General features: G+C 41.7%; 3 protein-coding genes across 8 annotated transcripts in view; 1 reads left to right on the top strand and 2 right to left on the bottom strand.

Annotated features, from left to right (window-relative positions):
- pltp (phospholipid transfer protein) overlaps positions 1-7943 on the top strand; it is a 28855-nt gene extending 20912 nt beyond the window's left edge. For all 6 annotated transcript variants that reach the window (XM_023997325.2, XM_023997323.2, XM_023997327.2 and 3 more), the window contains exons 11-16: positions 574-738; positions 1037-1104; positions 1228-1270; positions 6619-6682; positions 6839-6915; positions 7258-7943. In XM_023997325.2, coding sequence (XP_023853093.1) covers positions 574-738; positions 1037-1104; positions 1228-1270; positions 6619-6682; positions 6839-6915; positions 7258-7353 — 513 coding nt within the window. In that variant the 3' untranslated portion in view covers positions 7354-7943. The remainder of the gene's footprint in view (positions 1-573; positions 739-1036; positions 1105-1227; positions 1271-6618; positions 6683-6838; positions 6916-7257) is intronic.
- ube2c (ubiquitin-conjugating enzyme E2C) overlaps positions 1-17490 on the bottom strand; it is a 74778-nt gene extending 57288 nt beyond the window's left edge. The window contains exon 1 of the mRNA XM_070445791.1: positions 17486-17490. The gene's annotated coding sequence lies outside the window, so the exon portion shown is untranslated. The remainder of the gene's footprint in view (positions 1-17485) is intronic.
- The window catches only part of ctsa (cathepsin A), a 32399-nt gene continuing 18804 nt past the window's right edge, over positions 8928-22522 (bottom strand). The window contains exons 7-15 of the mRNA XM_023997328.2: positions 21284-21375; positions 21002-21086; positions 17945-18036; positions 13962-14040; positions 13361-13509; positions 12772-12847; positions 10426-10515; positions 10072-10173; positions 8928-9342 (exon numbers count right to left, since the gene is read on the bottom strand). Of these exons, the coding sequence (XP_023853096.1) occupies positions 9259-9342; positions 10072-10173; positions 10426-10515; positions 12772-12847; positions 13361-13509; positions 13962-14040; positions 17945-18036; positions 21002-21086; positions 21284-21375 (849 nt within the window). The 3' untranslated portion in view covers positions 8928-9258. The remainder of the gene's footprint in view (positions 9343-10071; positions 10174-10425; positions 10516-12771; positions 12848-13360; positions 13510-13961; positions 14041-17944; positions 18037-21001; positions 21087-21283; positions 21376-22522) is intronic.

The raw sequence follows: 22522 nt of genomic DNA on the forward strand, positions 1-22522 counted from the left end.
ACTTTTGCATTCCACTCACTCACTCCTGCGTTTGTGTTTGCATGTGAAACCAAAGTCAGTGTGCTTCTCACAGTATATCCTCCTCCATTGGGAGCGGGTGGGGGCTCCCAACAAAGTCTGAGCAAGCCCCCCCCCCCACTACCACCCCCAAATAATAATAATTAAAACAATWATTATAGTTTTTCGCTGGGAAACAGCTACCTTCCTACAATTCTACTCATTTTTCCATGGGGCACAGGGAACAATTTGCAGTTTTACAGCTAATCTCATGCTATTCTACACATTTTGCAATGTGGCTGAGATAATGTAGAATTATTTTTGATAATTTCCTGCTATTCTAAACATTTTTGCCATGGCTTATGACATGTTCATATGCTATCTGCGGAGGTTTATGGGGGTGTGTGGTACGCCAGTGCGTCCTGCTTGACAACGTACCACCCGTGTGATCTTTACAAAAGGTACCAATTGGATAGCTTGGCGACATTTCAAGTTAGCTGTGGAGTGAGTTTACAGCACATTCTTAACTCTGTGCATGCTTSTGGTCGTTTGTTTGCGCGTCTGTGTTTATCTCAGAACCCAGCCCTGGTGGAGTACCCTATCTCCCTGCGACTGGAGTTGAACTCTGCCCCCAAGACTACCATCAAGACCTCTGGGGCCACTGTGGCCGTCAGCGCCATCGTCACGGTGATGGTGCTACCGCCCGGCACGGCGCCCGTGCAGCTCAGCAGCATGACCATGGTGAGGTCTTGTCTTCTCATGTTGTTCATTTGTCAGTTACTGATAAAAAAAAAGGATCCAAACGAAGTCCATTAGAATGGTTGACATTTAGACTAAGGATCTGGAGGACGGAAGGATACATATGGTTTTAAGTGCGTCCTTCCTCCGTTCGTTGAGGTAATCACTGATATGGAAGTGAGTGGATAGCTCATTGCTCTCATCAGTGTTACCCTGTCAGAACTGTGATTTCCTCAAGAAAAGCAGAGAGGAAGGGTGAAGACCAGCGCGCTGAAAAAGCTTTTCTTTCTGTTCCTTGCAGGAGGCCAAATTCAATGCCAAGGTGTCCATGAAGGGCAAGAGACTGGCTGTTCTTGCAGACTTGAGGAGGTAGGCATGCATGCATTCACACGCACGCACGCACGCACACACACACACACACACACACACAAACACGGCGTATCACTGTAGCATCACAGGCAAATTCAGAAAATATTCTGTTTTTATCGACAGGTTTAAAATCTTCTCCAACCAGTCTGCTTTGGAATCACTGGCGGTAAGATTCTGTGTGCTGTCCTCCTGTCTCTCTCTCTTTTACAATTCTGACCATATGTACTGTATAGAGCCTTCAGAAAGACACCCCTTGACTTTTTACTCATTTTGTTGTTACAGCCTGAATTTAAAATGGATACAATTTAGATTTATTGGCACTAACCTACACACAATACCCCATGATGTCAAAGTGGCATTATGTTTTTCTATATTTTTACAAATTAATTTAAAATTAAAAGCTGAAATGTCTTCTGTCAATAAGTATTCAACCCCTTCGTTATGGCAAGCCTAAATAAGTTCAGGAGTAAACATTTGCTTAACAAATCACATAATAAGTTGCATTGACTCACTCTGTGTTCAATAATAGTGTTTAACAATGTTTTATGAATGACTACCTAATCTTTGTACCCCACACATACAATTATCTGTAAGGTCCCTCAGTCGAGTAGTGAATTTCAAACACAGATTCCACCACAAATACCAGGGAGGTTTTCCAATGCCTCGCAAAGAAGGGCACCTACTGGTAGATTGGTCAAAATTAAAAAGCAGACATCGAATATCCCTTTGAGCATGGTGAAGTTATTAATTACACTGGATTGGATATCAATACACCCAGTCACTACGAAGATACAGGCATCCTTCCTAAATCAGTTGCCGGAGAGGAAGGAAACCACTCAGGGATTTCACCATGAGGACAATGGTGACTTTAAAACAGTTACAGTTAAAAAGATAAATATATATATATATTTTTTTCACCTTTATTTAACCAGGTAGGCTAGTTGAGAACTAGTTCTCATTTACAACTGCGACCTGGCCAAGATAAAGCAAAGCAGTGCAACACAAACAACAACACAGAGTTACACATGGAATAAACAAACGTACAGTCAATAACACAATAGAAAAGTCTATATACAGTGTGTGCAAATGAGGTAGGATAAGGGAGGTAAGGCAATAAATAGGCCATAGTGGCAAAATAATTACAATTTAGCAGTTAAACACTGGAGTGATAGATGTGCAGAAGATGAATGTGCAAGTAGAGATACTGGGGTACAAAGGCGCAAAAATATAAATAACAATATGGGGATGAGGTAGTTGGATGGGCTATTTACAGATGGGCTATGTACAGGTGCAATGATCTGTGAGCTGCTCTGACAGCTGATGCTTAAAGTTAGTGAGGGAGATATGAGTCTCCAGCTTCAATGATTTTTGCAATTTGTTCCAGTAATTGGCAGCAGAGAACTGGAAGGAAAGGCGGCCAAAGTAGGAAAAGGCTTTGGGGGTGACCAGTGAAATATACCTGCTGGAGCGCGTGCTACGGGTGGGTGCTGCTATGGTGACCAGTGAGCTGAGATAAGGCGGGGCTTTACCAAGCAAAGACTTATAGATGACCTGGAGCCAGTGGGTTTGGCAACGAATATGAAGCGAGGGCCAGCCAACAAGAGCATACAGGTCGCAGTGGTGGGTAGTATATGGGGCTTTGGTGACAAAACGGAGGGCACTGTGATAGACTGCATCCAATTTTCTGAGTAGAGTGTTGGAGGCTATTTTGTAAATTACATCACCGAAGTCAAGGATCGGTAGGATAGTCAGTTTTACGAGGGTATGTTTGGAAGCAAGAGTGAAGGATGCTTTTTGCGAAATAGGAAGCCAATTCTAGATTTAATTTTGGATTGGAGATGCTTAATGCGAGTCTGGAAGGAGAGTTTACAGTCTAACCAGACACCTAGGTATTTGTAGTTGTCCACATATTCTAAGTCAGAACCGTCCAGAGTAGTGATGCTGGACGGGCGGCAGGTGCGGGCAGCGATCGGTTGAAGAGCATGCATTTAGTTTTTCTTGCATTTAAGAACAATTGGAGGCCACGGAAGGAGAGTTGTATGGCATTGAAGCTCATCTGGAGGTTAGTTAACACAGTGTCCAAAAGTAATACTACAAAAACTTTGGCAAAGCAATTCACTTTTATTATTTACCCCAATTTCGTGGTATCCAATTGGAAGTTACAGTCTTGTCTCATCGCTGCAACTCCCATACYGACTCAAGAGAGACGAAGGGTCGAGAGCCGTGCGTCCTCCGAAAKACAACCCAACCATGCCGCAACTGCTTCTTGACACAATGCCCGCTTAACCTGGAAGCCAGCCGCACCAATGTGTCAGAGGAAACACTGTACACCTGGTGACCGTGTCAGCGTGCACTGCGCCCGGCCCACCACAGGAGTCGCTAGTGCGCAATGGGACAAGGGCAAACCCTCCCCTAACCCAGACGACACTGGGCCAATTGTGCGCAGCCCCATGGGTCTCCCTGGACTCGAACCCAGAATCTCTAGTGGCACAGTTAGCACTGCACCACTCGGGAGGCCGAGCAATTAACTTTTTGTCCTGAATACAAAGTGTTATGTTTGGGGCAAATCCAACACAACATATTACTGAGTACCACTCTCCATATTTTCAAACATAGTGGTGGCTGCATCATGTTATGGGGTATGCTTGTAATTGTTAACATTACATCTACGTCATTTAGCAGACGCTCTTGTCCAGAACGACATACAGGAGCAATTAGGGGTAAGTGCCTTGCTCAAGGGCACATCAGCAGATTGTTCACCACCTCTGTGGCTCTGGGATTCAAACCAGCAACCTTTATGTTACTGGCCCAACGCTCTTAACAACTAGCCTACCTGCCTAGTGGTTACGAGGGAGTTTTTCAGGATAAAAAAGAAACTGAATTGAGCTAAGCACAGACAGAATCCTAGAGGAAAACCTGGTTCAGTCTGCTTTCCACCAGACACTGGGATATTAATTCAGCAGGACAATAACCTAAAACACAAGGCCAAATATACATTGGAGTTGCTTACCAAAAAGACAGTAAATGTTCCTGAGTGGCCGAGTTACAGTTTTGACTTAAATCTACTTGAAAATCTATGGCAAGACCTGAAAATGGTTGTCTAGCAATGATCAACAAACAATTTGACAGAGCTTGAAGAATCTTGAAAGGAATAATGTGCAAATGTTGCAGAATCCAGGTGTGGAAAGCTCTTAGAGACTTACCCAGAAAGACTCACAGCTGTAATCACTGACAAAGGTGCTTCTATAAACTATTGACTCAGGGGTGTGAATACTTACGTAAATTAGATATTTATTTATTTTTCAYGGGATTTATTAAGAAATTAATTCAGAGAACATGGCTTGATAATGCAAATTTTATTTTGTTACGGTCTAGAATCAAAATGTGTATATTTTGACAGGCATTTCCATGTCATTTGGATTTACTTGGGGATGCCTTTGGAGCTCTCCTATGGCAGGGGTGACAAACTCCTTTTTGCCCAWGGGGCCGCATTCGGTCTTTCTTCAAGGTCCCGAGGGCCACACTGGAAATTGGTTATATTTACTCGGTGTCCAGATGTAAAAAAAATAAAAAAAATAAAAATAAAATAGTTCTCTATTTATCGTTTTTGACATTTTCGATGCTCCTTGACTGTCAAGCTTTCATTTAGGTGATTATTGGCGAGCTGGACACAGTCAAAAAACTGTATGAATGTAGGTACATCATCATTTCTACACAGTTTCAATTTGGTTTCAGTCATTTTAAAGTATATTGAAGTATATTTAAAGTTAGTTTCCCCCTGCCACCCAAAATATTATTGTTGCTCAAACCACCCGCCGGCCAGATTGGAACACCTTGTGGGCTGCAGCCGGCCTGCAGACCGTATGTTTGACACCCCTGTTCAATGGCATATGCCTAACCTTAAGGTGGAGAGAACACATTTTCAGGGAACAATGAGCAATTCAACTCTTTGTAGGAATAATTAAACTCAGAAATCCCCCTTTGGACATCTGGGCAACAGTCATAATCACCTGAAAAAAGGCCTTCTGGCAAGCCAAGGTCTGCTATCTCTTCAGCTTGATAGCTAGGTAACATAATTGGTCTGAGGAAACGTGTTCTCTTCATAAGCACATCACATAGCAGTGGTCTGTTGCATTATTCTCTCCTCCCACCGGGATCCATGGGATGGCTGTGCATTGAACAGGAACTMTACTGACCTCAACAGTTATGTTATCCTCCTTGTTTCTCTCACTGGTCAATGCATCAGAAATAGAACCAGCAGAATAGAAGCCCTGGCTGGTAGAATAAGGTTGCTCCACTGAGCMCATTAACCACAACAGCCTCTCCCTCAAAGGGAGTTTGTCAAGTCCTTCTCATCCCTTACAAAATCATGGTCTTTTTCAGGGGCAGAGTCCTAATTTGATGGGTGATCCCTTCTTGATTTAGTGATGATCACAACTGGTATATAAAACTCATACAATTCAAGGCTGAATGTAAAATAACTGGCATACTCATCGGGCTTCATCCACATTGACATATTTTAGAATGTATTCCTTACATTCCACAATATTGTCAACATTTTGAATGTTTTCATCCACAAAATTGCATTGAGGTAGTTTCTGGTAGAAGTAGTTTGAAGGTACAGCATCGTGGTGTGATGGACCTGCATGGAGATCAACATAGTAAGCTACTGTAGCTGTACAAGGAAGTTAMCATTTGATGAAATACCTTTTAAACKTTTTTAATTTCACCTTTGAAAAACAAACAATTCCCCTTACCTCAATGTTTTGTGATGCAGACATGAATTGGCCAGATGGATTTTAATCTAAATTGTTAGAGCAATGTACACATTTGACAACCAACCTGAGACAACCATGTCCAGTATCCCCTACCTTGTTACAAAGCTTACAGTTACATAATACAGGTGATCTTCCTCTCTCTCAATATAATGAATATCCACTATCGAGTCATTTTCAAATATTACACTGAGTATACAAAACATTATGAACACCTGCTCTTTCCATGACCCCTAGACTGACCAGCTGAAAACTATGATCCCTTATTGATTTCACTTGTTAAATCCACTTTAAATCAGTGTATATAAATGGGAGGAGACAGGTTAAAGTAAGGATTTTCAAGCCTTGATACAATTGAGACATGGATTGTGTATGTGTGCCATTCAGAGAGTGAATGGGCAAGACTAAAGATTTAAGTCCCTTTGAACGAGATATGGTAGTTGGTGTCTGGCGCACCGGTTTGTGTCAAGAACTGCAATGCTGCTGGGTTTTTCATGCTCAACAGTTTCCTGTGTGTATCAAGAATGGTCCACCACCCACAGGACATCCAGCCAAATTGACACAACTGTGGAAAGCATTGGCGTCAACATGGGTCCGTATCCCTGTGGAACGCTTTCAACACCTTGTAGAGTCCATTCCCGACAAATTGAGTCTGTTCTGAGGGCAACTCAATARTAGGAAGGTGTTCTTAATGTTTGGTATACTCAGTGTATTTCAAAACCCTTTGGTCTGTCTTTAGCTTATTCCCCTACAAGGCCCTCTGAAGACCATGCTGCAGATCTCAATAGTACCCATCATCAACAGTAAGTATCCTTTTATAGCAGATCAGTGTAACCCCACAGTACATCAATATACATAAAACATTAATTCAGGTAAAACTAGGAACCCATGAAATTCTTTGTAAGACTGTTGACTTTAAACATTTATCTCTAAATCTTTTATCCGTAATTCAATTTCAGACTGGACCAAGAGAGGTGTCTCGATCCCTCTTGCAGATGGTTTGGACTTCATAGAGGAAGTGGTGGAGTATCATAACGTAAGTCTCAAGGCTTCTGTTGCTCCTATTATGCAAGAACACATTCAATATACTTCTATCAAATTGTTGCTGGTTCAATATMTTCTGAAAGTCGAAATTGTCATAATTTGACAACCGTAGCCACCGACATCAACTTGACATCATCTCAGCCAATCTCAACATCATGGAGCGTTCAGATATAAGCTACATTGTGTATAATAAACAAGKCTCTCAGACATGTGGAATACAGTCACACTTCGGCTCTCATTTCACATCCGGAATGTTCCACACAATGTTTGACTTCTGAACATGGCCCTGTTGATGTACAGCAGTCAATCAGCTTTCCCACCTTTGACCTTTCAGGGTTACCTCATCATCGGGGCAAACCTACATTTCAGCAAGGGACTGAGGGAGATGATCGAGAGGAAAATCCAGGCTGATGCCGAGAACGCCATCTAAGAGAGGTTTCTCCACCTGAAAGAACCAAGGATATATATATCTTAGATAACTCTATCCAATCCTGCATTTCAATGTCACTTCTTTATGTTCAACACGTAGACTTGTGTAAAGTCTACAAACCATGCAGATCCCACATTTTAAGGCTTTAATAAGGCGGTAGGCTACGTGTRCAATTTGAGATAAAAATTGGACAAGAAAATCATGCTTATGTATAACGATCACCATAACGCAACTTATATATTTTATATCCATTTGTCATTTTGAAGTGCTTTACAGATATTTATACTGTTGCCTGTATAGAGAAATCAGGTTGACTTACCAAGTCATGTGCCTGCACTACTCAAAACAATATTTGACCTCTAACATAATTGCCCATTGTCATGTCAACGCTCCTTGTAATTTCATAGGAATTGTGCAGCTCTGAACTATCCTTTTAAAAATGACAATGCTTTACTGTATAATATTCAACTTAAGAATMTCAAATGTTTCTACAAAACAAGACTACCTTCCCTACCATTAGCCACAGAAGAGCTAGCTGGTAGGAAATACTGTATAAGAAATTAAATGTTCAAAGGAATTATGGCTTTATACCTACAGAGTACATTTCATTTATTCAATGATCAACATGCTCTCCTTACATTCAGTACAGCAGTGTTAAGTCAGTCAACAATAACACAACACCATTGTCGCTGCCAAATCATACACAAGTGAACAAAATTGGTCAAGTTTTATTATAAAACCATGGCAGAATCAATGTGAATACAGTTAAGCATAGACATGTTCCCTTTTGATCAAAGTGATTACAAGTATTCATTTCTGTGATGAGGCACTAGTAATAACTTCAGATTATTATATTTTAATGACTTACAGCACATCTAGGAGTTTTCTTCCAAAAGACAAGAATTCCTGACAGTGAACAGAAACTCCCTAGGCAGGTATTTTAAGGGCAAATCCTATTTAATAGCTCAACTTCCACTTAAAGCTGCAATATGAACTTTGGGTGACCCAACCAAATTCACAGAAATGTGCATTCTAGATCTGGTACTCATTAAAAGCAAGTCTAAGAAGCATAGATCAGTTCCATGTGTGCTATTTCTATACATCCTGGTCTTAAGTTCCATTTTTTCATCTTACTTTGAAGCTTGTGTACAAAACCTAAACAATATTTTTGGTTATTGAAAATAATTCAGCGGTTTAACATGGTACAATGATTATCTACACTACCTGCTCATTTTGTCAAACAAAACTATTCGAATTTTATTAACCAGGAAGTGGTTCCTACATAGTGCATCTAATAAGATAATTGACTAATTACAAACAAAAAAAAKACAATAGAGAAMAATATTTGTGAACTAAGGTTTCATTTTGTCATAATAAAGGGTCGGTAGAACCACTTTGTCCCTCATTGACATCAATGAGGGACTAAGTGAATTTCACTTAAGTAAAGCATCACCCCACCATCGCCTTGTGTACCATGGAATGCTAAATACATACCCAGTGCTAAGAGCTCAAGCCAATGTGAGTGAATATTTAAAAAATTCATTTCTCCTAATTAACAAATAGATTGAATTCAATCTCAGCAGAATCAAATGTCTGAAGCAGACGCCATACAAAACACTAGCCCTGGTCTCAGATCAGCTTCTGCTGTATAGCCAGCCAACTCCCATGGTTGACAAAACTGCATAAACAGATCTGGGACCAGGCTAACAAAACACTTGGAGGTTATGTCAGTGGTCTTTGGATGTACAAGCCAGTGCTTTTCATCATAAACTAGTGCAAATCAAATTATACAGTTTTTGTTCACAGCAGGTCCCAGATCAGCTTCTGCTGTATAGCCAGCCAAATCCCATGGTTGACAAAAGGAATAAACAGATCTGGGACCAGGCTAAAGGCTTAGTTCACAGGTCAGTAGGGCTGTTTCTTGATGAAGCGAGAGAACATGGTGAAGGCAGCGATGGGCTTATCTGCGGGGACCATGTGACCTGAACCCTGTTGATAAACAAGGAGAAAGTTGATTAGCACTCTCCCGGCAAACTGGGTCATGTTCACTAGGGAACGCAAAGGAAAACGCTTAAATGTTTTGAAAAAACAGAACTCCCAGTTTGTCTGTTTTCATCCATTTGGTGTCTAATGAACACAACCCTGATTTAAAGCACTCGTGTTCAGTCTTGTCTGGAAAAACACAACATGTAGCTTCAGAGAAAGTCCAGATTTAAGAGAATGGTGTCTTACCACAGTACCTGCTTCCCCAGAGGGGAAGGTTAAAAGCTTTTTACTGCAGTGATTGGGATGCAGGCTACAGCTACAATGTACTGTATACCTGACAGCAAAACCGACTGTCTGGTCGGAAACGTCTATCAAAAACCTCCAACTATCCCCTATTCCTTTGGTTTAACGGACGGGAGGAAGCAGTTTGGTGACCAAGACTGTTCTGTGAATCGTTGTCTTCCCTGAGATTGAAACCTTGCCTAGCCTTCAGCTCAGTGATCTAATACAAAGTATTTTGGGGTTACAATTGCTCTACATAATGGAGTTAGTTTGCCACAGATCRACAAACAGGCTAGAGACTAGTGGAGAGGGCAGGGGGTTAGAGTTTAGTGTGTGTATAGCATGTTAATGAAATTTGTTCTAAATMATAGTACTTGCAGCCAGAAATCCATACAGCCAGAGGTAATGATGGAACACAAGGTCAAATTTTCTATTTGGTTGAATCGTTACCTTGACGGTGAGGAAGGCCAAGTTGGAGAACTCCTTGACAAAACCGCCCACCTGCTGGCTCTCGCCGGTGTAGTAGAGCCAAGGCCTCCTCTTCACCTGGACCTGGGGAGAGATGGGCCAGAGGTCAAGGGTCATGCCACAGCATAGAACAGGGTGAAGTTGTTGCTGATCTTGCATCAGTTTAGTATTTCCCACTAAATTGATTGTGAGAGGGGAATCAGATCCTAGCGCTGTACTCAAGGGAAACTTCCCATGGTGCACATTGAACATTAATGAGGCTGCTGGTGTCATGTCCGGTTCCGTTTTTCCATCCGGTCACGTAGTGTCTTTACTTTGTGCAAAAGGTTAATGTACCTCCTGCTGGAGAGACTCCACGAACCACTCGTCCCCAAGGAAGTTGCAGGCCATGTCTACATCGCCGTTGTACACCAGCACTCTGTATTTCTACAAGACAGACAGAAAACATTTATAGTACTACTGCCAAGACCCCTAATTACAGTCAGACCTGGGTTCATACACATACAGTACCAGTCAGAAGTTGACACCTACTCATTCCAGGATTTCTATATTGTAGACTAGTGATATCAAACATATGAAACATAGGGAATCATGTAGTAACCAAAAAGTGTTATATCAAAATGTATATATGTGAGATTCTTCAAAGTAGCCACGCTTTGGCATCATCTCAACAAGCTTCATGAGGTAGTCACCTGGAATGCAATTCAATTAACATGGGTGCCTTGTTAAAAGTGAATTTGTGGAATTTCTTTCCTTCTTAATGTGTTTGAGCCAATCCGTTGTGTTATGACAAGGTAGGGGTGGTATACAGAAGATAACCCTATTTGGTAAAAGACCAAGTCCATATTATTGCAAGAAAAGCTCAAATAAGCAAAGAGAAATGCAGTCCATCATTTCTTTAAGACATGAAGGTCAGTAGATACGGAACATTTCAAGAACTTTGAAAGTATCTTCAAGTGCAGTCGCATAAACCCATCAAGTGCTATGATGAAACTGGTTCTCATGAGGACCGCCACAGGAAAGGAATACCCAGAGTTACCTCTGCTGCAGAGGATAGGTTCATTAGAGTTACCAGCCTCAGATTGCAGCCCAAATAAAAGCTTCACGGAGTTCAAGTAACAGATYCATCTCAACATCAACTGRTCAGAGGAGACTGKAMGKKTSAMMCKRWCATAGTCAAAATGCTGCAAAGAAACCACATCAATAAGTAGAGACTTGCTTAGGCCAAGAAACATGAGCAATTGCATTAGACCAGTAGAAATCAGTCCTTAGGTCTGGTGAGTCCAAATTTGAGGTTTTTGGTTCCAAAACGCAGATTAGGTGAACAGATGATCGCCACATGTGTGGTTCCCACCATGAAACATGGAGGTGTGAGGGTGCTTTGCTGGTGACACCYTCTGATTTATTTAGAATTCAAGGAACACCTAACCAGCGATACACCATCCTATCTGACTTGCACTTAGTGGGACMATCATTTGTTTTTCAACAGGACAATGACCAAAACACCACCAGGCTGTAAAAGAGCTATTTGACCAAGAAGGAAAGTGATTGAGTGRTGCATCAGATGACCTGGCTCCACAATCCCCTGACCTGAACCCAATTAAAATGGTTTGGGATGAGTTGGACCACAGAGTGAAGGAAAAGCAGCCAAGTGCTCAGCATGTGGGAACTCCTTCAAGACTGTTGGAAAAGCATTCCAGGCGAAGCTGGTTGAGCGAACACAGAGAGTGCAAAGCTGTCAAGGCAAAGGGTGGCTACTTTGAAGAATCTCAAATATATATTTTGGTGTGTTTAACACATGATTCCATAGAGTGGCAAGAAGAAGTATGACCCCTTTGGAATTAACTTTATTTCCGCATAAATTGGTCATAGAATTTGATCTTCAACTAAGTCACAACAATAGTGTGRTTAAACTAATAACAAATTGTATTTCCCTTGTCTATATTGAGTGGCGCAGCAGTCTAAGGCACTGCATCTCGGTGCTAGAGGAGTCACGACAGACCCTGGTTCAAATTCAATCTCACATCCAGCCATGATTGGTATTCCCATAGGGCAGTGCACAATTGGCCCAGCGTCATCTGGGTTTGGCCATCATTGTAAATAKAAATGTTCTGACATGCRTAGTTAAACATTCACAGTATAGGTTGGAAAAAGTATGTGAACCCAAAAGCTAATTTGAGGTAGCTAACCTGGAGTCCAATCAATGAGACTGGAGATGTTGGTTAGAGCTGCCCTGCCCTTTAAAAAAACCTCACAAAATTTGCTATTCACAAGAAGCATTGGCTGATGTGAACCATGCCTTGAACAAAAGAGATCTCAGAGGACCTAAGATTAACTTGCAAAAAGCTGGAAAGGGTTACAAAAGTATCTAAAAGCTTTGATGGTCATCAGTTCACAGTAAGACAAATATCTATAAATGGAGAAAGTTCAGCACTGTTGCTACTCTCCCTAGGAGTGGCAATAGTTGATGTCTTCACTACTATTCTACACTGTAGAATAGTGAAAAAAAAACAACCTGGAATTAACTTTTGACTGGATGCATGTACACACCTCAAGTGATGGCGCCTGCCTGGAGTGCCATATAATGGTTCTAATAGTGCAAACCCACCACCATATATTGGCGCCATTGTTCCAGGCAAGCTCAAACACAGTATATGGAAGAAAATACTCTAACTAGCTCACCAGKGCTCCCAACAGCTTCAGGTACTGCTTCCTCACATCCATGTACAGCCGGTTGTAGTTCAGATTCACCTCAGCACTGTAACAGCAGAGAACACAAATAGTCCAGATAGATCAAGACCTAAACCTACAGTTATTTATATTGATGCAGTGATGGGGAAAACAGGTCCAGTCTGAACCACAAAATGGCACTGTTATCAATTAAACAATTTAACCCAACGCAAGTTTGTTGCTCTCCGAACCAATTACCTTAGAATTGGCCCCAGTCACTCAGTGAAACCCTTCTCACACCATCATGCCGACCCAAAATGACAGGTTCCAACAACTTGGGTGAATGAGTAACCAAGATTGTGCAGCTCTGCCCCACTCAGTATTACAGAAATGGGTATTGTATAAAAATAAAACACATTCTCCTAGGTAATCTAGACTATAAACCCACCCACAATGCCTCGTCCTGTAAAGGGTTAAAGGCCTCAGTGTCAAGACCTGGARGTAGGACCTGTATCTTGACCATATTATCTACCCTCTGAACGTTAGATAGCCGTGAGTCAAGTTCCCTCGTCCTTGTACCCAACGTAACTTCGTCACTTACCTGCATACCACCCAGGGTAGAGCAGAGGGGGAGATGTGGAGGGCTGCTTTGACGTAGGGGTTGTTGAGGTACAAGGTAGACGGGGTAGAATTGGTGCAGGGAGGGTCCAGCCTCACAAGCTTGTACAGAGACATCACACCCTTCAGCTTCTACGAGATCGGAGAGGTACACAACTAAGGCCGGATATACAGTCTCCTACACCAGGGTTGGGGTCAATTTGAATTGAAGTCAGAKGCATTTGAATTTAAAATTCATATAATGAAAGACTTGATTTGCAGTCAGAATATGTTCTCTGCCTTTGGTCAACCCTGCACTAGACATACTATGACGTAATCATGSATCGTACAGATGGGCTCCTTATGGACATTTTGGTGCAAGTAGGTTGAAACCATGCTTGCTCTTTACGTTTTGCTACAGAGACCGCTTGGAGTATATACACCCAGCCTTACTGATGAGAAAATCTAAGGTACTGCTAAAATACCCAAAACTAAAAATAACCATTGCGTACAGCTAATACATAATTATAACAAATCAGCTAGAATGAACATCCAAAGATTWGAAAAAGCACAATTGAAACAGGTCCTCAGTAAATTAAATTTACCTGGTTCCAGAGTTGAGTCCATTCATGGTTAATGAAACTGTTACCCAGATCTCGAATCACCAGGTTCCCATTGTCAAAGCTGCACAGAGAACATCAACATGTCAGAGAAGAAAGCAAGAGGACATTAACACATCTGGAGTAGAAGAGGGACACCTACTAGCTTAACCTATGCAGAGCCATATACGTGGTGAGAGGAGTTACTATAGGGCMCTGCATACAGGAGGTCCTATGTCATGACTTGGGTTCAGATCAGGTTAGTGGGTCCGCTCAACAGCACCCTCTCCCACAGAGGGGAAGAGGGGMGAAGCTGCCTGTTTTATGACAGTCGTAAATACCTGCAGGGAAACTCGCCCACTCTCAGAAATGGAAGTTATATCCCTTTGTTCCCACAGAGAGAGACACACATTGCATTATGGTAACATCAAAAGGTTGAAAGAAACAATATGTCTGTATTCCAAGCAGTTGGAAGGGTCAGTGGGTACTTAAAACAATGATATCGAATTCATTACTAATTTGTGGTGTAACAAAGGACAGGAGAATGTGTATATTTCCCAGTGATCAGATTCACATCCAAATGTTGGGGAACTTATGATTAAATATGAAACTTAGAGATGTAATGTTGGCCTTCTAAAATGAGAGAAATGTTTTTTTCCATATGAAGTCTTAACCAAGTCAGTGGCCACGCAAGCACAGACATTACTCCTTTTGTAAACACCCTTTCTTTCAAATGAGCGGCCGTTCATGTGCAAAATATTTGCATTTCCATGAGCCTAGTTCTCAACTGTATGTAATTTGTCCCCATCCCTTTCAATTGTCTACCAAGTCGTCATAGGGTTTAGTCCACTAGGAATTTGCATTATGTAGTAATCAATGTATAAGCTATTCTGTTTGTATGTTTAAGTAATTCTGTGCGATTATTTATTTAAGCCAATTCACATATCGCCGATTCATCATTTATGCTGGGGTTCGTGCAGATAAGCAATGATTTAGCGACATTCAGAATGAGACAGGTCAAAGGTAACAATTTTGATGACTAAAAGATTTCACATTGAGTTAATTCAGAAAACGGTAACTCAACTTTTCCGTGGTGCACCAAGACCGCAAATGAGTTAATTGTTACAGGATTAATTTAATAGTAATAATTAGTTAATCGATTTGATAAATCATAACATTAATGATAGCCAAGACAACTACATATGTGGGGGAAAACTACCTGCCCTCCAGGACACCTACACCACAGGAAGGTCAAAAAGATCAAGGACTACAACCACCTGAGCCACTGCCTGTTCACCCCGCTATCATCCAGAAGGCGAGGTCAGTACAGGTGCATCAAAGCTGGGACCGAGAGACTGAAAAACAGCTTCTKTCTCAAGGCCATCAGACTGTTAATCAGCCATCACTAACATTGAGTGACTGCTGCCAACATACTGACTCAACTCCAGCCACTTTAATAATAATTGTAAAAAAAGGGATGTAATAAATGTACCACTAGTCACGTAAACAATGATTTTATATAATGTTTACATACCCTACATTACTCATTTATATACACTGTACTCTATACCATCTACTACATCTTGCCTATGCCGTTCAGCCAATATATATATATTCTTAAATCATTCCATTACACTTGTGTATAAGGTAGTTGTGAAATTGTTAAATGTTCTGACCATGCAGTAGTATCTGCTAACCATGTGTATGTGTATGTGTATGTGACCAATAAAATTTGATTTTAAGAGTTAGGACCTACTGTATGCAGAGCCCTATACTTAACTCAGCAAAAAAAGAAATATCCTGTCAACTGCATTTATTTTCAGCAAACTTAACATGTGCATATTTGTGTGAACATAAGATTCAGACAAACTGAACAAGTTCCACAGACGTGTAACTAACAGAAATTGATTAATATGTCCCTGAACAAGGGGGGGGTCAAAATCAAAAGTCAGTATCTGGTGTGGCCACCAGCTGCATAAAGTACAGCAGTGCATCTCATTGACTACACCAGATTTGTCAGTTCTTGCTGTGAGATGTTACCCCTCTTCCACCAAGGCACCTGCAAGTTCCCGGACATTTCAGGGTGGAATGGCCCTAGCTCTCACCCACTGATCCAACAGGTCCCAGACGTGCTCAATGGGATTGATCCGGGTTTTTCGCTGGCCATGGCAGAACTGACATTCCTGTCTTGCAGGAAATCACACACAGAATGGCTGGTGGCATTGTCATGCTGGAGGGTCATGTCAGGATGAGCCTGCAGGAAGGGTACCACATGAGGGAGGAGGATATCTTCCCCGTAACGCTCAGTGTTGAGATTGCCTGCAATGACAAGCTCAGTCCGATGACGCTGTGTCACACCGCCCCGCCACATCCAAATCGATCCCGCGCCAGAGTACAGGCCTCGGTGTAATGCTCATTCCTTCGACGATAAACGCGAATCCGACCATCACCCCTGGTGAGACAAAACCGTGACTCGTCAGTAAAAGCCCTTTTTGCCAGTCCTGTCTGGTCCAGCGACAGTGGGTTTGTGCCCATAGGCCATGTTGTTGCTGGTGATGTCTGGTGAGGACCTGCCTTACAACAGGCCTACAAGCCCTCAGTCCAGCCTCTCAGCCTATTGCGGACAGCCTGAGCAGGAACGATTGTGCATTCCTGGTGTAACTCGGGCGGTTATACCATCCTGTACCTGTTCCTCAGGTGTGATGTTCGGATGTACCGATCCTGTGCAGGTGTTGTTACACGTGGTCTGCCACAGCTGTCCGTCCTGTCTCCCTGTCTTAGGCGTCTCACAATACGGACATTGCAATTTCTTGCCCTGGCCACATCTGCAGTCCTCATGACCCCTTGCAGCATCCCTAAGGCACGTTCACACAGATGATGTGGGCATCTTCCTTGGTGTTTTTCCAGAGTCAGTAGAAAGGCCTTTTTAGTGTCCTAAGTTTTCATAACTGTGACCTTAATTMCCTAAGCTGTTAGTGTCTTAACGACCATTCCACAGGTGCATGTTTATGGTTAATTGAACAACCATGGGAAACAGTGTTTAAACCCTTTACAGTGAAGATCTGTGAAGTTCTGGATTTTTATGAATTATCTTTGAAAGACAGGATCCTAGAAAAGGGACATTTACATACGTGGTTAGAGTTAAAGGCAACTTTGGTCAACCGGTACCAAAAGTGGTTCACCTTTTTAACAGGTATATTTCTATGGCAACAAAACCTTCAGAATGAACCTGTTGCAGGGCAGACACTCAATTTATCCTGAATGAAGTGTGAGCCGCAACTTGAGGACCAATGAAATCAACCGTCKCTCTTAAAGATAGCTTCAGAAGCCACTTCATACGAGGAAGATGACCGATTAAATACAGGTTTTAAAATGACAATCACATTTAGTAATGAGAATTTAACTTCACGCACAGTAAAAAGTAACGCTATGTATTTCTTGTGAATTGATAAGCAATACACTGATAATAAAATAAAGCCAGCACTTCTATAAGAGCCCATTTCACACCATAGTCTGCAGAATCTGTAAGATGGTGTTTCGTTTTGATTTCAGCACAAATTACAATGTGGCACTAACTTATCAATCCAAGGGTGTTTCACATGGTCTCAATGAAGAGTTGGGCGTTCGACTAGCATGCATGACATGTACGTGCTAGACTTAGCGGCAGGCGGACGAGTAATAACCATAGTAGTATGGCTGAAGCTGGATAGCTTTAGAAAGCCCAATGTACCTTACCTAAAAGCATAGGATACCCCTCAGGTCTGAGATTCAGTTTAATTACCATAGCTTGTGTATTAAGCAGGGTAGGGTGTACATTCCAATTCAATCCAGGAAGTAAACAGAAKATCTAATTCCAAAATGAGTAAAATTTGGAATGTTAGCTTCCCGAATTTAATTGACCCCAACTTCAAACCCTTCATTTTCATGTAGAAGGAATTAAGCTGGTTCTTGTGTGAAGACAGTGAAATCTGTCAAGTAACTGGTCTTACCCGACTCGCTGGCCAACTCCTCCAGGACAGGGGGCATACAGGTTGTAGATGTTTAGTCCAGAATTGTAGACAACATCCTGCACCTCATTAAGCTAGGTGATATAAAGATCAAATTAATTTAGGTACCAGACAACTTGACACCTACTCATTCAAGGTTCTTTATTTTTACTATTTTCTACATTATAGATTAGTGAAAACATAACTATGAACCCTTATAGAATCATGTAGAACCAAAAAAAGTGTTAAACAAATCAAAATATATTTTAGATTTGAGACTCTTCAAAGTAGTCACCCTTTGCCTTCACGACAGCTTTGCACTCTTGGCATTATCTCAACCAGCTTCATGAGGAATGCTTCTCCAACAGTCTTGAATGAGATCCCACATACACTGAACTGGCTACTTTTCCTTCACTCTGCGGTCCAACTCATCCCAAACCATCTCAATTGGGTTGAGGTCAGGGGATTGTGGAGGKCAGYTCATCTGATGCAGCACTCCATCACTCTCCTTCTTGGTCAAATAGCTCTTACACAGCCTGGAGGTGTTTTGGTCATTGTCCTGTTGAAAAACAAATGATCGTCCCACTAAGCGCAAGRCAGATYGGATGGTGTATCACTACAGAATGTTGTGGTAACCATGTCTTGAATTAAATCAAATCAGACTCGCCAGCAAAGCACCCCCACGCTTCATGGTGTGAACCACACATGCGGAGATCATCCGTTCCCTTACTCTGCGCCACAAAGACACAGCGGTTGGAACCAAAAATCGAATTTGGACTCATCCGTCTTAAGGACAGAATTCCACCGGTCTAATGTCCATTAGTAGTGTTTCTTGGCCCTAGCAAGTCTTATCGGTGTCCTTTAGCAGTGGTTTCTTTTAGAGGTTGACCGATAATGATTTTTTCAACAGCCATACTGATTGGAGGACCAAAAAAAGCCGATACCGGTTAAATATCACACACTGAATGACGAACTCATTTTAACTTTATATCTATTTAGTCTCAAATAAAGGAAACGTTCAATTTGGTTTAAATAATGCAAAAAGTGTAACATGTGCCATGTAAAAAGTCTAACGTTTAAGTTCCTTGCTTAGAACATATGAAAGCTGGTGGTTCCTTTTAACATGAGTCTTCAATATTCCCAGTTAAGAAGTTTTAGGTTGTAGTTATAGGAATTAAAGGACCATCTCTATACCATTTGTATTTCATATACCTTTGACTTTTGGATGTTCTTACGGGCACTTAAGCATTGCCAGCCTAATCTCAGGAGTTGATGTGCTGTTATGACTTCAAGCCTAATGCTTGAAGCACAGTGAAGGGCTGCTGGCAAAACGCAGGAAAGTGTTGTTTGAATGAATGCTTACGAGCCTGCTGCTGCCTACCACCGCTCAGACCATAGACTTAATTATAATAAACAGAAATACGAGCCGTGGTCAAATCCGGAAACAATCACTTCAAAAACAAAACTTTTTCAGTGAAATACAGAACCGTTCAGTATTTTAATCAAACGGGTGGCATCCATCAGTCTAAATATTGTACAACCGTCAATATTGTCATAATTCTGTAAAAGTCTAGCAATTTACAGTCTTAGTTAGGAAGAAATGGTCGTCACAGTTCGCAAAGAGCCAGGTGGCCCAAACTGCTGCATACAGTCCGACTCTGCTTGCACAGAACGCAAGTGAAGGGACACAATTTCCCTAAGTAAAAGAAATTCATGTTAGCAGGCAATTTTAACTAAATATTCTTTTTTTTTTATTGTTTGTTTTTTAAACACACTTGTGTATTGATTTTTTGAAATGCATTGATGTTTATGGTTAGGTACACATTGGTGCAATGGCAGTGTTTTTTCCCCACAAAGGTGCTTATTAAAATCACCCGTTTGGCTAAGTAGGCTGTGATTCGATGATAAATTAACAGGCACCGCATTATATGCAACGCAGGACAAGCTAAATAAACATGTGTAGTTAACTAGTGATAATGTGAGATTATTATTTTTTTTTTTTTATAAGATAAGTTTAATGCTAGCTAGCAACTTAACTCCTTGCTGCACTCGCATTACAGTTGGTCAGCCTGCCACGCAGTCTCCTCGGAGTACAATCGGCCTCAAAATGCTGATTGCTATGAAAACTTGAAATCGGCCATGCCGGTTAATCGGTCGACCACTAGTTACTTTGCAGCAATTCGACCATGAAAGCCTGATTGAGTCTCCTCTGAACAGTTGATGTGTGTTACTTGAACTCCTTGAAGCATTTATTTGGGCTYCAATCTGAGGTGTAGTTAATTACCAATTTTTGAAGCTGGTAACTCTGCTGCAGAGGATAAGTTCATTAGAGGTAACTCAGGGTCTTCCTTTCCTGTGGCGGTCCTCATGAGCCAGTTTCATCGCAACTGCACTTAAAGAAACTTTCAAAGTTCTTAATTTTTCAGACTGACCTTCATGTCTTAAAGTAATGGACTGCATTTCTCTTTGCTTATTTGAGCTTTTCTTGCCATAATATGGACTTGGTCTTTTACCAAATAGGGCAATCTTCTGTATACCATCACTACCTTGTCATAACACAAATMATATTRTAAAACGCTTTGCAGAAAGAAAATCCACAAATTAGCTTTTAACAATGCACACCTATTATTGAAATGCATTCSAGGTGACTACCTCATGAAGCTGGTTGAGAATGCAAAACACTCAAGTGTGGCTACTTTAAACAAATCAAAATATATTTAGATTTCTTTAAAAACACTTGGTTACTACATGATTCCATAGGTGGAATTTCATAGTTGATGTATTAATTATTCTACAATGTAGAAAACAGTAAAAATCAAACACCCTGGAATGAGTAAGTGTCCAAACTTTTGACTGGTACTGTGTATAGAAATAGTAAAACATGTAAATTGGTGCTGACAGAATTTTACACAAACTAGTCATTGCAACTACTGAATATACCTCTACACTTAAAATCATTTAGTGTTTTGTTTCCATTGAGAATCAATGTGACCGAAGAATGTTGTCAATAAATCCAAGACCTATTAAAAATGGAGAATCAATCATAGTAAATGGACTCACATTGCTGGAGCAGTTGGGGTTCTGATTGTTGTAGAAGTCACATTGTCCACCGTCGCAGCAATAGGCCTGCAAGTCAATCCACAACCTGCCAGGAAGACAGAACCACATAACCAGTGGTAATTCATTCTGTMCATGTAGGCTTCACTTAACCAAGCCTGACTAAGTGCTAGTCTGTTGGTGCCATCATACCCAGCATGCTTAGCTTTGACAAAATGTAAGTTGGCAAGGGCACAAACAGATCTGAGACCAGGATATGACATTAGGAAAACGCAATAACAGTACCTTGTCCCAAGGAGTCCATGGTAATAAGCAAAGTAGACGAGAGAGTTGTCATTCATCTCATAACTTGACATCCCATTGCCAACTGCAATACCCTGGGAGAAAAAAAACATTTGTTCATCTGATTATTTGTATTAGGGATTGCAATTTGCTTCCTTGGAAGGAACTGCTACTCTACCTGGGGTCCAAACACATTGAGGAACTTAGATCACATATACCACTACAATACAAAATGTACACTGCTCAAAAAAATAAAGGGAACACTAAAATAACACATCCTAGATCTGAATGAATGAAATATTCTTATTAAATACTTTTTTCTTTACATAGTTGAATGTGCTGACAACAAAATCACACACAAATTATCAATGGAAATCAAATTTATCAACATCAGACGCCATGGAGGTCTGGATTTGGAGTCACACAAAATTAAAGTGGAAAACCACACTACAGGCTGATCCAACTTTGATGTAATGTCCTTAAAACAAGTCAAAATGAGGCTCAGTAGTGCGTGTGGCCTCCACGTGCCTGTATGACCTCCCTACAAACGCCTGGGCATGCTCCTGATGAGGTGGCGGATGTCTCCTGAGGGATCTCCTCCCAGACCTGGACTAAAGCATCCGCCAACTCCTGGACAGTCTGTGGTGCAACGTGGCGTTGGTGGATGGAGCGAGACACGATTGTCCCAGATGTGCTCAATTGATTCAGGTCTGGGGAACGGGCGGGCCAGTCCATAGCATCAATGCCTTCCTCTTGCAGGAACTGCTGAACACACTCCAGCCACATGAGGTCTAGCATTGTCTTGCATTAGGAGGAACCAGGGCCAACCGCACCAGCAATATGGTCTCACAAGGGGTCTGAGGATCTCATCTCGGTACCTAATGGCAGTCAGGCTACCTCTGGCGAGCACATGGAGGGCTGTGCGGCCCCCCAAAGAAATGCCACCCCACACCATGACTGACCCGCCGCCAAACCGGTCATGCTGGAGGATGTTGCAGGCAGCAGAACGTTCTCCACGGCGTCTCCAGACTCTGTCACATGTGCTCAGTGTGAACCTGCTTTCATCTGTGAAGAGCACAGGGCGCCAGTGGTGAATTTGCCAATCTTGGTGTTCTCTGGCAAATGCCAAACGTCCTGCACGGTTGTTGGGCTGTAAGCACACCCCCACCTGTGGACGTCGGGCCCTCATACCACCCTCATGGAGTCTGTTTCTGACCGTTTGAGCAGACACATGCACATTTG

Source organism: Salvelinus sp. IW2-2015, linkage group LG11, assembly GCF_002910315.2.
Source record: "Salvelinus sp. IW2-2015 linkage group LG11, ASM291031v2, whole genome shotgun sequence".
In the NCBI taxonomy this organism is placed as follows: Eukaryota; Metazoa; Chordata; class Actinopteri; order Salmoniformes; family Salmonidae; genus Salvelinus; species Salvelinus sp. IW2-2015.